This window comes from Lepisosteus platostomus, chromosome 6, assembly GCF_059453375.1.
Source record: "Lepisosteus platostomus isolate fLepPlt1 chromosome 6, fLepPlt1.hap1, whole genome shotgun sequence".
Classification (NCBI taxonomy): Eukaryota; Metazoa; Chordata; class Actinopteri; order Semionotiformes; family Lepisosteidae; genus Lepisosteus; species Lepisosteus platostomus.
In genome coordinates, this window is record NC_142616.1 from 58,176,866 (window position 1) to 58,194,353 (window position 17,488).

Here is a 17,488-nt window from a genome sequence, read left to right on the forward strand (position 1 = left end):
TTAAATCTTAAAAACATACCTGTAACAATTTACACATTAAATAACGTTTTAGATTGTCAATGAACACCATATGGTCAGAATGAGACAAAGATAGTTGGAAAACTGGTTGTCACCGGCCACCGACACCGTTCACAATACTCCGTGCGTGCAATGCATATTTGAAGCCCCGCACGGTACTTCCGAATCAATACTTTCAACTGGTGAAATTCCCGTTTGCCCGGGGGTACAAGGTGGAGTGGGCGTTTCCAAAAGAAACCGGAGAGACAGGTGAGAGAATAATTTACAGCCGGCCTACATAAAGAGTTGGACTTCATGAAAGGCTGCGATCATCCTTTTTTTATGTGCGATTCTCTTGATAAAAGGCACTCTGTTAGTTAAAGTTGATCGGTGAAAGAAGAAGAAAAAAATCTCTGCGTCGCTAACAATCAATGGCTATCCATGTGACCCCTTTTCAGGTTTTGGAGGAGGGGGGTTATCGTGTTTTGATGACGCCCACAGCCCCACCTGGCGGAGTTCCGGAGACTCACAAGATAACAGTGTTTGTCAAAGCGGGCGAGCGCACACACCGCCAGTCTGTCTTCATGGGCTAAGTTGGAGGATGGCAGCGAGGGCGAAACTCTTCTCGTTATTTTTTGCTTTTTACCTGTTCTTTACCTTTTACGAATTGTCCCCAGCAGCCAGCTCGAAGAAGGGGAATGTGGAAAAGTGCAACGTTAAGGTAAAAAAAAAATGCTTATTTCATACTTGAAAAACACTTGGAAGGTGTGGCGGTTCTGATGGAGAGTAGCCTATGAACCGTCTGGGGTTACGGGTTGCTTTAACTGAGTTGCGTCCTTGGGTAAGCGTAAGGAGAAGAGATATGAATGTCTCTTTGCCATCTCTTTTAAAAATGTGTTTTTAGGAACTTGCATATATAAATAATATTCCGAGACGTTTTGGAATGGAATGTGTGTTGGTTTGTTTGGATCACTGCATAGGTGACTCCCTGGTAAAAAGGGTATTCTTCTCAAATAAAAATAAAAAAAAATCCCAGTTTTTACTATATTTTTATATTGGCTAACTTTTTGATTGGTCTATTCTTGATACGGCTACATCAGCCCCCATAGTCAGGTTACCCTACAGATGTGTTGCACATCTGTTTGGGTGCTGTGTTTGGCAAAATCAGTCTAAAAGCGGAGGGGTACGCGTTAAAGGAACAATAAAATGTGTACTATGGTAATGCAGAGCCCAGGAAGGGGCGAGTTAGCGGAGTGTGGCTTTGGGAGCTAAATAGTCCAATTCAAGTGTGAAGAAGTCAGTCGGCGGGTTCTATTGTCGCGAAGGATTTGCTTGACCTGACCCGTCTTGTTGGATTCCGCGGTGAATCGGTTCGTCTTTTGTCATTTTAATTGAACGACTTCCAACTCTGGATCGGTTAGGCAGACAACTGGGGGTAAAGGGCTGAATAGGTGCAGCGGCAGGCTTTGAAAGCCGAGATCGCGCAGCCTTTTAATCGTGTTTTATCTCATATAAGGTTTTGTCCGGGGTGCTTTGTTTTCGGCGTGCCTTCATAAATGCTGGAATTGTTCATGACTGCCTCGGCACATTTGCGGTAGCTCCAAATATTTAACGACCGCGTAGCACTTGATGTAGGGGGTTTGCTGACACTTCGCTAGAAGTGGTCATTTCTGGGCGTTGAATATATATATATTTTCACTTCTGATTTTAGTACTGTTTGTAATTGCAGTTATGTGTGTGGTGGTGGTGTTTTTTATGTTTTGTGCATGAGTGCCACAGCGCCAGCGGTGTGAGACGAGCTCTAAATTCCTTTTTGTATTTGTTTTCTTTTCTTTTCCTGGCCTGACTGCAAGTTGTGAATGGATCTGACGAGCTATTGAGTGACTGATTGCCCCCATAATGTATTGTCTGCTCAGGGGCAGGGCCGCCTTTGAAGTGATCTTCCATAGGAAGCGAGGGGACTGTTTGCGCTATTAAAATTCCTTGGCATTTCCTCTCTCAGACCCGCAGGCCAAAACCCCCTCCACCCCCCCAGCTGTGTGCTAGTTCAAACGCCGCGGGGACGCTGGCTGCTTGACTCGGAAGAGCCGTTGAATGAAGCACTCCGACCCTGTTGACTTTGCAGGTGTCAGGTAGTGTCGGTGGGAGGGCACAAGTCACAGAATTGAGAACTGGCTCGCGTGTGTTTGCTGCATCCGATAGAGAAATGCCAGTGTCCACCCACCTCAGCGAAGCGATTTAAGTTTTCGGAAACATTATTCTATTTATGCATCCCTTCTGTTGATTATTTTGTTTTTCAACAATGCAAGATGTAAGATACAAAGTCCCCGATCGTGCGCTGTCAACGCATCCCTATCAGAATAAAAATAACACTTTTCCGTTTATTCAAATATCAGCAACAGGTAACCTTTAACATAAGCTTAGATTTTAAAATAAACATGTATTTTCCCGAACGAAACTTTTTGTTGTTGAATCGTTCAGCTCTTTCGAACACATTTTAAGATGTGTAGCCCCTGAGCATCCCACACTATCATGAATGCATTCAGTCAAAATACAGGAAGCAAACCTCTTTACACACAATCCATAATTTGTCGCAATTATTTTATTTCAGTGAAAAAACATTCAGTGTAAGGAGTTCAAGTTTTTTTTAATGAGTCCTACAACACAAAAAGGACAGATTTGTATTTTAGTGTAGGAGTGATAAAGTCAGTTGTGCGACTATCGATTTAAAAAAAAGATTTGTAGAGCATAGAAAGGTAACAAGAAATAAACCCAGGACTGTGTCACCAAAGACTTAAGAGATTTTTTTATGGACTTTTGACCCTTTAACTGGTCTGCATCTTCCAGGTGGGGGCTGTTCTACACGTGTGGATTAATTGGGTGCCATTCTGCATGTAAAGTGCTTTGGGATTATTAGCACTATATAAATATAATTAATTACATGCCATCTACACTGTTAGCTTTGCACCTTCACAAAGATGGATTTTAGTTCAGAAGGAAAAGAAAGCAACTGGTCAGTGGCTCAGCCAGCCAGAAACTTTATCTGAAAGGAAAGATCTTTCTTTACGATGTATAACTTAAAACACCTAATCATAAGGTGTTTTGAAGAACATTAATAATACGTTACTTTCTGTCAGTATTACCCCCGAGGAAGACAAACACCCTAACATTTTGTCTTTTGCCAGCTGTTGGTGGTTGTTTTTTTTTTGTTTGCAGTATTTCCAAATACTTTTGCTTTCTAATTTAACATCAAAACCGGATGCCTGCTACCACTTGTTGTTCTCGTTGTGAAGGACTCAGGGCATCGTTCACTTTTTACCCGCATAGCATGCCTTCTGGTTGCTTGAAAAGTTACTTGTGTCCACTCTTTCCATGTGTTTTACATGTTTTAACTAGACATGCTTGAAGTAAAAAAAAAACAGGGAACAAAGCAAGCAAGGCAAAAAAGAGAAAGATGTAGGCCTGGGGCTTATTCGAGGAGCTATCAATTTTTAGGCCCTGTCTGCTAGCTCAGGAGAATCCTCTGTGATTAGTAGGTCTGGAGGAAACCAAAAAGCCTGTGAAGTGATTGAATACAAGGGAAATGTAAAATCAAGTCAGCTCTGATTTGGCTCGTGCTGCAAATGTTAAATTAAGGTATACCTCCGTCCATTACATGGGTGATCAGGCTGGACCAGGCCTGCTTCCCATTGGAGCCTCGAGTTCTCCGCAGGCCCCTCCAGTGTTTCGGGATTGTCTTCTCCAAGGTCCCAGGGCTTCCTACTTCTCGGTTAGTTTCAAGTCCACTACAATGCTGTTACCTTTCGCAGATAGACTGACGACCCAGGATATCGCAGCTTGCTTTCTTTTGTGGAAACCGTTTAAAACAGCTCCGTTGCTTTGAATAACATTTTGACACTTGGGGCACATTTCTGTCTCTCCAGAAGGGTACTGTTTGTTAAGAGCATAAGAAAGTTGTCGTCTGGGGTAGACTGGGTTTTGGGGGGCGACTGGAAAGGGGTTTGTTTGAGCTGGGGTGGGGGTTAAAGGGGTCCTCTTTTTCTTTTGTTGTTGTCTTTGGATGCTCATTGTTAAAATACTAAAAAGGTGATCACAAACAAAATAGTGTAAGAAAGGTAACTAATGAGAGGAGGCCACTTGGCTTGTCTAGCCACTTAGGTAATTAGTATTGTAGTTAATTGATCTCAACCAGCTGTTTCTTGAGAGAAACCAGGGTGTCGGCTTGGTTTAACAAGTACCCAACATGGCTGGGTACTGTTGCTTTCAGTGTTGATAATTTAGAAAGATGAATTGTGGCTGTAATAAGACTGAAACTTATTTCCCACTGTATGAATTCATCTTGCCTTTCTTTTGCCTTTCCCCAGTGTCTATGTGTGAATGTAAAGTGAACTGCAGATGTCAGAACTCTTGAGCACAGATACCCCGTTTCGATTGATCAAGCATCAAGTTCAATGTGAGGTTTTTCAACTGTAGGGCATTTGTTACTTGCGTGACTCAGTTTGTGGGTTGAGATGACAGTATGGCCACTGCAGCCAAAAGGAGAGTTGAAGGAGAGTGCTGAATGTCATTGTTCCTTAAGATTAGCTCTTATTATTAGCCATATTATTAGCCATTATTATTTGTATACAGCTTGATCAGGAATTACATTTAAAATGCTTTCAACCCATGAACAATTGGGATGGTGCACTTTTGTTTGCTGTACTAACATGTTATGTTTAAGGTTAAAAGACTTTGGAGCTCACACGGAATGCTCTGTTTGAAAGCTGAAAGCTGTAATTGAAGCCTTTTTTGCTTTCTGGAGCCAAGTTTGTTACTTAGGTGTACTCTATATCTTTTAGATCGGAGAGACACGCAATCTAAAAACTCTTCTTCTCTTATATGCTTCAGTCCTGTTTCTTCCCTGATAGTCATTAAGATGCAATGTTAGTAGTGATTTTGTCATTTTAGATATTTCAGGTTTGGGTTTATTTTCTATGGATCTCATTAGAGACACCTAAAATGGAAAGGACTTTAGTCAGTCCGTGTCTTTTCAGCAATGAAAGACATTTCTTTTCCTTCTTGTCTCCTGAATTAGCTTTATTTGACAGTGCTGGTCTATTTTTAACTGTGTTTAAGAATCTTTGTAAATAACCCAGACTGCTGATCCCAGTGAGCGATGTTATGCTGAATTTTGTTTCAAGGCATAAACCAACTGCAGATGTCCTACAATGGGTTTATCATAAATAGTAATAAAAGGAAATCAACTTGATTGAAAACACCACATTTATGAAGGAAAATTGATTGAGATGGGAAACATGTCCTTATTGATATTCTTAAAAATCTTAAAAGAGCATAAGAAGTATTTAAACATAAGTTAACTATTTAACCATGCACATGAATGAGGTTTTTGTCTAACAAAGTTCATCTTGAAAGCTATGTGCTATGTCTAATACAGATCTTCCTTACCTTAAAGGAAGCAACACTGTTATCTCGTATGCAGATCTCAGAAGCTCAGTAAGGCTGGGTCTGGTCAGTATTAAGATAGAAAACCTCTAAGTCAATCCAAGTTACTGCTGCACAAAGTGTTGCTGGATCAGTAGGTCACACTCTTCCCTTGGACCACAGTTTCCATACTGTTATACTAACATAGTGGTGGGTACTCTGTCCTGTAGGAGCTGAGATGATAGGGTAAGGTCCAGCCTTTTTTGGGCATTAAAAATCTCGTTGCCCTTTTCAAAAGTGTATGCGTTAATCCTGGTGACCTGGTTGAATTCTGCACTGGGCTTGTACAGTCTGGCCTTCCTAAATTTACTTCCAATCTGATTGATAAAGCAGATTCTTCCTCTCCTCGTGATCTGCTGTGTACCTGGGCTTCTGGCTGCACATGTTACCCAGGTGGAGCTACACTGCAGGGGAAGTGGCTCTTCTATGTGTAAAGCACTTTTGCGTGAAAAGCGATAAGCTATATAAATGTAAGGAATTATGTCTTATTAGCTTATAGGAAAGCACTTCCACATTTCCTGATCCAGTATGCATTTTTTGTTTTAATACACAGGAAAAATATTGTGGTTATTTGTTAGTAATTACTTCTGGTCGTCTTTTTCAATAAAAACTCTGCAGAGGGACAGTAGTCAAGCAGTGCATGTTTAGTCCTTGGGTTTCAGAAAGGCTTACCTAATAGAGCAGGTGTTGGTGCTGTAGGCTTTTTGACCAAGTGGACTTCAATAAGGTTGAATGTAGTGTTCACATTGATGACCTACAGTGAATGCTGATGTCCCTAATGTATATTGCCTGAATAAAAATGGGGAAGCCATCCCTTCTGACATTATTAAAGATGTTTGTGCTGGCCAGTCCAGTGGCACTTCCACTGAGCTCCCAGCTCCCCACCCTCTCAGACCTCGCTGAGGTCTGTGTTCACATACAGTTGAACCAATGGAACTTCATCAAGGTCTACATTAATGGAGCACGTGAAAGTGCTTTCATAGCCTGTGAACATACAATTCCTGGTGACTAGACAGAAAATAAAGAGCCAGAACGAATACTGCAGAAAAAGAAGTCAAGTTTGGGAATGTTGAATTCTGAAGGCGCTGTTTGAATTTTCTGCTCTGGTCTCCTTTGATCTTCAATATGCAAGACAGGCAGCCGACGTGAAAGCCACAGCTTTATTGAACAGCTTTGTGTTGGATTTCTCATTTAATTTAAACAAAAAAATATAAATACTGCGTTATACGTCACAGAGTCACTCGTATATATATATGTCACAGAGTTACTGAAATGATAAAATAGTACAAATACGAAAGAAGCAAATTTAGTGGTATAAACGGCTAATCACTGTGTCCTGACTCTAGATGATTTCTGACGCACAATCCATCCTTTAGTCCTGCTGGTTTTGAGATTTCATCTACCTGCATTCCTGAAAGTCGTGAGGATCTCTGGAAATGTGATGGGACGATGCAGATTTCAGCAATAGCATTCTCCCAGTTTCCCCCTCTGCATTTCACAGTCACTCATTTTGTAACTCGTATCCACAGTCCTTGTTACACAAATTCATTTTTCAGGAAGCCCCGTGTCTAATGATCACCTGTCGCTTTTTTTGATTTGTGGAGTTTAGTAAAAAAAAAATAGATTTTTAGTGAGTTCCGCCTCACATTTGTCCAGGGCTTTTATTGTATCGGTCCCAGGATCTTAAACAGACCCCGGTGTGCGCTCAAATGTGAGACACTTTTTTTTTTAATTCCCAAAGACCCTTTCGTTTTTGTAACATCTGGCTGCGGATGAATGATATTTGGGAGGTGCAGTTCGCAGCGTTCACGCTATGAAAAAAGGGCCAAGGTATTTCTGCAGCATCTTAAGGGAGCATTCAGAACCACCCAACCAGCTCCTAACCTCTGAGGCTTTTTTGTGTGGGGCTGTGGGAAAATCCCTGGTTGGCTGGCTCTGAATCACTGGAAATCACTGGACTGCCTTTATTGAAAGCGGAGCCTACAGCTTTTAAGATGCACTGCTCCTTTTCAATGGCAGGGTCCCTGCTGTTTGGAAAGAATGGTTATATGTCCGTGGTAAACGGAGGTATGTTAAAAGTGAATTAAAAGTGTAGCCTGTCTGTTCACCTCAGTGGGAGCACTGATCAGCACGTGATTGTCTATTGAGTTCCTCCCACTCCCTTTAAAATATGGATTCAGACAGCGGCAGGCAAGTGTGTAATGTATGACCTTTCCAAAGGTCGGGAGAATGTAATAAACTTGTTTAAATAATCTTTCAACTTGCACAGTAGGCCAAGGTGTCGATTTAAAAGAAAAAAAGCGTGTATCAGTTGTTATGGTGATGATGTTAAACCTAGCTCTGGAAAATAATCTGATTCAAACATAGACTCTGAAACGGAGATATAAAACGAAAATAAACAAGAGGACTGTACATATTAAACTGCTGCCAATACACCTAATGCACTGAAATACTGTACGTTGCACATGTTTGCTTTTGAAAAAAAAGATGTCCGTTTCTTTAGCCCGTGTTTAGACTTTATATTTTAACTCTTCTGTAAAGTACTTGTGGATGCCACATGAGTATATTATATTAAAAGAGGTCCCCTGCTTTTAAAATAATATCTATTTTTAAGGTGAAAAAATACTACGGAAAAAGTCAAGCTTTCTTTATATACCATTCACATGTCCCCAGTGATGTGGATTAGTTCCGATTTTTGTTTAAAAAAAGGATTTGAAATCAGCGGTCTTTAGCTTTCAAAACACAACAAGTATATTGTCACATTGAAGTGCCATTAATCTTACTGGCAATATAATAAGTAAATAAGATTAATATTAATGGTAACACTTGAGCCTTGAATAGAAATCCATTTTTATATATGCTAGCGGCAGGCCAGGAAACAGCGGTTTCCTGTCCTGTCTTTGATGGAATGACTGGTAAATGCTCCTCTCAGACATTCACGAATCCTAGAATCCCTCTCCCCTCAAAGCAGACCATTTCCTATTTATACAAACCTGGTATTTTAATTGGGCATGAGGAAAGGGCTGCTGAGCCTCTCTGAGCCTCAGCCCCTTGATGAAAATCTGCCCAGTGTGACAGATTGCAGTCATTACAATCAATTAGGCCCTCTTTCCTCTCGTTTAATTAAGGATCTGGCACTAAAGCCACCCCTGCCAAAAGGTTTTATACAAGGAGCAAGATTACAGCCCCCCCCCCCCCCCCACCAAAATGTTTCATGTCAAGAACAGGATCCATTTAACCCTTCAAAAGGCTGGGAGCACAGGGAGGTATTTTCCAGAGCTCCTTGGAGCTGTTCTTAGAATTTACCCACTGCCGAGTTTCTTCCCTGCAGTTTTTCCTTGTACTATAAGTGTGTGAAGAATTTGTTTTATTTTTAATAGGAGACCACAGAGAGTTTTGCTGCCATATGTATTTGATGGCAAATTGGCAAATTTTCATTGTCACTGAAATTATTGGTGGTAATCAAGTAATTCCTAATGACCAGTATATATGCTGGGCACATGAAGGCTTGAGTGCACTCTGCTTTCTCCTGAAGTGTAACCCGTTAAGATTTCTTCCACTGCTCACAGCTTGTATTTTACACAATATAGAAAAGTGTGGGATTAGGCATAAATTTGTTATGTGTATCTAAAAACAATTACCTTCAGTTTGTGCCGAATGCCTCTTTGATTGGAGCCCTAATGACATTTGTCAGCTCCTTGGAGGATCTTTTCAGCCTTTCCAGACACAATGAAAGTGTGTTTTGCAGTGCTGAGCACCCTGAAATGCACTGCCTGTCTTGCTCGCTTCTCAGAAGATAATGTTAGAGGGAAAGCCAGGCTCTGAGGGGCAAGACAGAGAGGTGGTTTGAATTGGATGGTTTTCTTGGCTGGTTTTTTGTACCTGTTACCCTGTGGCCCCCCCTCGGTCTGTCCTTCATCTTGGCACTGTTTTTTTTGCACTGTTTACAGGTAACCTGCAACTTAATAAGCGTCGTCTTCACTTCCGGTCTGTGCCTCTGGTCTAGTTTTTGTGTGGCACAGAAAGGCTGCACGCCTGTCTGCAGCTGTTGGTTCATCTGGGGTGTTCCTGCGCGGAGCTTCAGGATTGTTTGTTGTGCAGGGGAGGACGTTAGTATTGAAGACTTTGTGTTTCTGTGGCCGGTGTAGAAAAACTTGGCGATAATTAGCCTGGCCCGCGTTCAAGGAGAGGGCCAGGAAGAGTGAGCTAATGTTTCTACTTTCCTCTGCTTGCCTGCACTGCTGCGGAGACCGTTGCCGCTGGCCAGAGGTGCTGTTGGGATTTCCATTAAAGGTCCCATGCTTGCAGGCTGCTTTATTACGCTGCTGGAGTCTCTCTGGGCAGGCAGCGCATTCTTACAGCATGAAATGCTACACTCCAGCTCCCAGAAGCCCCCTTTTCCTTTATGAAGGAATTTATTGTTCCATGTCATCTGGAGGATCACTCCTGTAGCATAAATCTGGCAACAAACAGACAGGATGTCTGGCCATCCCCAAAGGCCTCTGGGTATGTGGGACGGGGGCAGAAGGACACCCCTCCCTGGTTGGGCAGGGGAATTGTGGTACCCTGTGGGTCATTCTGTCCACCCTGGACAGTCCACACCTACTTTCACTCCATCTGAGATGGAAAGGTCTTACGGAAAGAAGAGGGTAGCGTCCACCTGAATGATATGCAGCAGTCATGGTGCACCAGCGGCCCCACTACACAGCAGATCAGGAGACGTGAAAGCTTGCTAGTTGAATTAAGGGGTAAACCTTAGCTAGATTGTTCAAGTCCAAATTGGAATTTAGCCAGGACACAGGGGATAACACTCCTACTCTTACAAACTGTGTCATATCATCGCACACGTTTTTTCAAAACAAATGTGTATTCTTAGCTTCCAAAGTACACATCAGTACATTGCTCCTTTAATGTAATTAATGACAATTTGCATGAAAAAGGAACATTTTCTGGGAAGATGGCAAAGTCGAACCTTTGCTAAAATATCAAACTATTCTACTTAGCGTTGCATTTTTTTTATTGCTCAGCTCTGCCATGAAATAAAGCTGGAGCACCTCTGGCCTGTTTAGCGATAATTTTAAAAAGGCATGCCCATTGAAAACATGTCCAGACGCGTTACCATGCTTCCTGTTATTCATCTAGTTACGTTCTGATCGTCAAGAGCTGATAAACCCACTTTTCAGATAAGTGTAATGAAACACACATTTACAAAAGCAAAGATACAAGTGTGTATTCAAAAAGTATCAGATAACACATTAAAGTTGCCATAAAAGCACTGGCAGTGTCAGGAGCTGCTGAAAGATCCTGTATTCAAGCAGTGAAAGGAGTGAAGGTCACTAACATGCATTTTAGTCCCATTTATACAATGTATCAGTTGACACATCTTCGTTTTATTGCTAAGCTCTTCAGCACTTCTCTTTATATTTTAGGTGTTCTCTATAATACCTCAGCGACGAAACCTTACACTATGGCAAATAGTTCAGCCCATTGAGCTATCGCTACTGTACATGCAAGCGCTCCAAGAAAAAAATATTTTTTATACTTTAAGCGGTCTTCCTGCTGAATAGTGGCTACAATGCAGAGTGGTCAAACAGTGTTATGACATTTTTAGGCACACTCGATTTAATAATTATTTGTAGCTGCCCAAACATTAGAAAGAACAGAACATGATCTAGCTATCTGATTCAGGTATTTACAGTAGTTATGAAGTAAACAATGTAGTTTTTAAAGTTAAGAAATCCGTTTTCTATTCAAATAGTCTATGAATATTCAGATTGGAATGTTTTTTTTTTTCCACGGTATGCTTCGGAGAAACATTCCAGAAACCCCGTGTCTCGTAGGAGCAAGGGGTCAAACACACACACACAGAGTTAAAAATCCATTTAGGACGGTGAAGAGTTTCAAGGGTGTTGGGGGAGATCAACTGGAAAACTCATCTAGTCCGGGCGAAATCGACAGAGAAAGCCAGCTTGCTTCGAGGTAGAGCTCTCTGCCTGTCATATTCCCAAGCCAGCAGTGCACACACATTGTACTTCTCTGAGCGCCGTAAATAATTCTTCCAAGTTTCTAGAACGGATTTCCAGCTGAATGCAGTGCAGCACTGAAGCTGGTGGAACACACAGCAAAGGACCTTTGTGCATCGATTGTCTGTTTCTATGATGTGCTACCTTTGGTACAAATTGCAACAACTTAAGATTCTAGCACAAATATGAGCAACTGTTCTAGTGAAAAAGGGTACTCAATCATGTCATCGAAGGCATGACCCTTAACCCTTATAGACATAGTATTTGGTTCCCTTGTGCTCTCTTGCTGAGGTCACTAGCTTTCTGTTGAAGCAGGAATGGGGAAGGAGGATGTGTTTCTTGTTTATTTCCAACAGGTTACCAATAAAATTTGTTAAAAGAAAGTAGAGAATTCTGTCACCTTCAGGGGACTTTATGACCTCTTTAATCATTCATGAATTATAATGAAATACAGTACCGAGGAGAATAACGTAGAGGTCTTTTTGTTTTTGAAAAAAGGAATGGATTGGTTCCAGTGTGGTTGATCCAGGAAAGGCACTTCCTGTGAGAGTAGATATTGAGCTCTCTGGCCCGTGAGTTTGTGAGTTTGAACATGGGTAATAAGAACAATTACAAACGAGAAGAGGCCATAAGAGCCTGTTATCTTAATAGCTAGTAGATTAAGGATCTCATCCAGCCATATCTTGAAAGAAACTATGGTATCAGTTTCCAGTTTCCACAAAATAACTGGGTAGCGTCTTCCTTTTTCCCCACAATCCTTTGGGTAAAAGTCATTATTAAATGTACTTCCATGTAGTTTCCACTTGTGTCCTATGTCCTCTGGGTCATATCGCCCCTTATCAGCAATGGACAGTGACTGGGAATCCCCAAGTGGTGGCTCACAATTAGAAGGGCACCGCTGACAGCAGGGCTGGAATTAGACAGGATTAGTTGAAACAACATTTTCTGTGACTTCCTGAGCTCCTGCATGCTTTGCAGTGCTGTCAGCGAGGGATGACCTTCTCCCCAGGCTCCAGACCACACCGGCTCTCTTTTCAGGCATTGGGCAGCTTGGGGAGCTTGTCAGAGGATAAGTGGAGTGATGGGCATGTGGGTGTGAGGAGCTTGTTGGTTCTGTCATCATTCCTCCTGTGTAATACAGGAGCTCCTGTGAGACAAGACACAAAAATGAACAATTGACAATTCAAAGCTGGGTGACGACCAAGTGCAAAAAAAGAATGTATAAAAATAAAAATTGTGCATTTTTGGTATATATATATAACACCCACTTTCTTCCATGTGGCTGTTTGCTAAGGAGAAAAGTAGAAATAGGAGCTTAAGGTATATAGGCACATAGAAAATGCTCTTTGCCTGTGATAGAATATGAGCATTATGTTATGGAATCATTGATTACTGCTGTATCAGGGCAGAACTAAATATCCACAGGTGCTTTTATGTAACAACTGTAATTGTCCTTTGTGCAAGACTGAATGGACTTTTAGATCCATCTTTAACAGGAATGAAGTATGTTTTTATTCCCTGTTCTGGATTTGGTGCCGGAAAACAGATGTCTATTCATCCCACAGCTTGTTTTGTATCAGAAACAAGCTTTTACTGGCTTACTATTGTAGTCTGTTGTGAAGATTTTATGGTATTATTTTTGTTTAGGGAAGTTTTTATTAGTTACTTTTATACCACTTTCATGATGGATCTTTTCAAATGACAGGCTCTTAAAATATTCAATAAAAATGTGTATTTCCTGAAAACAGCAAACTTTAAATTGAAACTTTTCTTACAGCTGTCTGAATGGAATCTTTACAGTCTGTTTTTATATTGATGAAGACCTTGTGACAGCATGTTTGAAATTAAGGGTAAATGTCATGATTTCTGTAATTGCCATCACATTAAAGGCTTAGACCAGTCGAGTTTAATTGCTTCGATTCGAAAAACGGATACCTTCGTCATTGATGCCATATGTAAACACCGGGCATTGTGGAATTAAACCACAAAAAACTAAAACAGCTTGTCTTCCACTCATTTTTGGATTATAAGAACCATACTGTTGTTTCAAAAGGAAAGATTTAAAGTTGTGTTCAAATGAGATCAGAAGTAAGACATATAGATATACCTTGTGCTGTTCAGGGCACTGAGTAAAATGTTAGTTGCATTTTGTAGTCAACTCAGTCTTACGCCTCCAGTGATGTTCCCGAGTTCATGAATTCTTTTTTGGGAAAAACTGTGATTAATTAGTGCTAATAGTGCCTGATAAAGGACACGAAGGCAATTGTCCCAGAAATACTCCTTGTGGGAATGTAAAATTAGAGACATATGTTAGGTAATGGAAACCGCATGTGGGATGAATCATTATTAGTGTTTAGGTCCAGTGAGAGGGGCTGTGTTTAGAAGGGTAGTCATTTCCTACTTCCAGTGCCAGACTGAGCCCATTAACTTGGGCATCTAGCTCTTGTTCCTGTGTGCACTTAGGAAATCTGTGTGCTTCATCCTTTTCTGTGTGCTTCTCATCTTTTCCTGATAATCCCTGTTCAGACTGATAAGGTGATTTCTTGCAGTATGCCACGTTATGAGGCAAAGCAAACCATGGTAGAAGATTTAATTCCGCGTAAAAGTAACGTGCTATATTCTGCAGTTGTGCACATACACGTTAATTTAGGTAATGGATCCATAATAACATTTTAGTTTATTTGTTTAAAAATATTTGGAACTCTCTTTGAATAATGCATTAGGCCTCTTACAGACAGGAAGAACAACTTCCTGTGTATTCTGCCAGATTTGGAAATATTTGCAATTTAATCCAGCCCACTTTTGGAGCAAGATCACCTTCACCTTTTCCATAGGATTGAACTCTGGGGAATGCTCTGGCTAGGGTAAGCATTGCAGTTCTTGTCTTCTGCACCTCGCACATACCCCAGATTTCTTGGTACTGAGAGTATCCATTGGTCCAGATTTTCCTAATATTTTGGCCAGCGGGTGTGCTTGTTAGGTGACAGCCAGGTCATATGACTTTTAATGACACAGGGACATGTTTTGTTTTCAGGCTTTCATCTTTTAGATCACAGTGGAGTTAATGATCCTGATCAGTCTCACTGCTGGAGACTTCAGTCCCTCAGAAGGAGAGCATGCAAGTCAATAAACCTTCACCTAATTATTTCCAGCACTGGATGTCAAAGCCAATGTCCAACATCTCTAGCCCATAGGCAACCTAAAGTGAATATTGAAGATTATATTTGGATCTGCCATAGGTATTCAGCAAACTTGGTGATCCAGTTTGACATTTTACAGTGCCTTCTATGCATATGGTACTACTTTACTGGATTAAAATAGAATCTGGGTTGTATAATGGTCTAACAAGCTAAAGACGCTCATTTTAAAACATGAAAAACTACAAACAAAACTGGTTTTCGTCTAATGTGAGCACTACACATTGATTGCAATTGCAATCTCAGGTTTCAGTGTGAGTGGTCTTTAGCGTTCTGCTGATTTTTTTTTCCATAAAATTGTCTTATACTCCTATGCAGGTTTTATGAGGCTCTTAGGGGTAATTTCACAGCCCTTGATTAGCAGTAGTCTTAGACTTGCATTCCTGAACTAACATTAGGTGGTTCAGAATCAGTGTTATTAGCAGTGTGCGGCTGAAACAGAGTTGAATGCCGGAGTATTGAGTACTGCTCTGACTCTGACTAAATAAGATGCTGAAATTCCGGACACCAGATTAAATTTCTTTAGGAACTGCAGATGTTAGGATTGAAAGTGTCTGTGGATGAGTCACATTCCTCAATGTCATCGTTTGAATTAGCTGGTAAGAGGGCTTTTCCAGCTCTGTTTGAGGTCGGAGCCAAGACAAAGAAGAAAAATATGAAACGAAGATCCAAATTTGTAAAGGCAAATACAAAGTGTAGGATATTGAATCTCTTTAATGTCCACTGGAGGGAAAAAATACAATGAGTATTAGAAGGGGACAGAGTCTGCTAATGTAATTACCAACAATGTAAAAGATTTTCAGGTTTCAATTGAAAATGATCCCAACAAAGAGTTCCGCTAATGACCAAAAATATCTTTCCTAAGTCAATTCCCCTGTTAAGACCTGGCACCGTGTGCCTCCAAACACAGTCTTCTCTGGCCAAAGCTAACAACCAGCACCCACATACTTAGATACCAGGTGTATTTTTGACCTTGAAATACTCAAGAATTTCCTGCAAAGGAGATTTGGAATAGAAGACTCTAAACAGAACAATGGTTACAGGCTAATGGTATTATAGTCCAAGTCTTGGGAAGGCTGTTTTTGAAAGTTGACTTTTCTGCATCAGTCAGCTTTCACAGAGGTGAATAAAAGCAATTCAACTCTTGCTGTATATGGTTAGTGTTGTCCAAATACATCAAATGAAATAATGTTGACGTTTTAAACTCACAATTGCTTTAATACTACTAGTGACATGTTGACTCCAGTCGTTACTTGTGTACAAAGTGCAAATGCAGCTTTTGGAGGTACTAGAAAGAGAATCCTGAAGAACAGGCTGTTCAATAAAATAATTAGTCGGAGGTGAATGGAAACAGGTAGAAGATGTGTAACTTGGTTTTTACAGTACTGAAAGAGGTGGACACATCAGAATAATAAGGACCCTTATCTAATTCAGTACATTTTGCCATTAAGGCCTGTAAGGACACTGTCAAACATTAAATCAAAGCAGGCTCTATGGTTCTTGTGTTAAAATACTGGAGGTATCTGATGTGTTCTGATTATCCATTTTGTTGGCCAAAATTAATTTGAGCTCTTATGTTAAATCAACCATTAACATTAAAACCGAATACATACTTTTCTTGCACGCTTGTTTTGTTTTGCAATGCAATTCCTTCCACAAATGCTTCAGAACAGTCCGGTGCTATTTGTTTTTTTTATTGTCGGTCAACCGTGCGCTGGGAACAAGCTCAACTAACCAGAGCAAGCAGGGAGAAAATAAAGCTCATAAAAGTCCGGCATGTTACATAGTTAATTTTGGAACTGAGGAAACTCAGTGTTTAACCCCCAGAACTAATGGCTGCCTGTTGGTGCCCTTTTAAACCCCGTCTCTGTTGTGAGAGCGACTCCTTCTTTTGTGCGAGCCCCCCAGTTTATTTTGCAAACCCCTACAAACATGTCTTGCCAATTAAGTTGGGCCAAACAAAACTTCCCACAAGAGACAGGAGTGGGGGGAGAACAGGGGAGTTTTATGGACAACCCCAGGCAACAGTGCTGGAAAGGAGGTTCCCTGCTCTGCAGCTATTGGATCAAATTAAAAGTTGCACATAAGCCCAACAAATGTTGCTTGTTAATTAACCTAGAATGTTTCTTTTCCCCCCCGGGCTTTCAGATTAGTATTCAGCCCCCACTCTCCCCCCTGTCTCTCTCTGCTTTCTTCCCTCACCCCTAATTAATCAGTGCAAAATAGCCCAGTGAGGGCTGATTTCAGAGCAGCACATAGGGATGGGGCATAGTTGTTTGTTTGTTTTTTTTACCAAGAAAAATATCCTTTTTTTGGTAGGGTTAAGTCTACGATGGAGTGGGGGATTTGGAAGGGGGGAGGGATCAAACATGTTTTTTAAACATTCTATGCTGTTTTTTTTCTTTCGAGTCGTCTCCATATGGGTTTCAGCTAATGGGGTATTTAAAGAGAAACATCTCCACTTCTAATGTTGCTGGCAGCCTTCTCATTAAATGAATTTCATGTGTGAGGTTGGATGCCAGAATATTGCGTAATCCTGTCTTGGCTTGATGAAAACGTGATACACCAATAAACAAGACTTTTCTAGAATCACCCCTTTGTGATGGGAAAAGAAGATTTATTGCTGGGCAGCACAGTGGCTCGGTGGTTAGCTGTGTAGCGCTTTGAGCCAGGCCTCAATTCCTGGGGTGCTATCTGCGTGGAGTTGACATTTTCTCCCCTTCTGTGTATGGGTTTCCTCCAGGTGCTCTTGTTTCCTCCCACAGTCCAAAGACAAACTGGTAGGTTAAT

The 17,488-nt window shown here is 41.1% G+C and overlaps 1 protein-coding gene across 1 annotated transcript in view; it reads left to right on the plus strand.

Annotated features, from left to right (window-relative positions):
• The first annotated feature begins 352 nt into the window (after positions 1-352).
• Positions 353-17,488, plus strand: part of il17rd (interleukin 17 receptor D) — a 37,686-nt gene continuing 20,550 nt past the window's right edge. Inside the window, exon 1 of the mRNA XM_088636613.1 lies at positions 353-718. Coding sequence (XP_088492739.1) covers positions 599-718 — 120 coding nt within the window. The 5' untranslated portion in view covers positions 353-598. The remainder of the gene's footprint in view (positions 719-17,488) is intronic.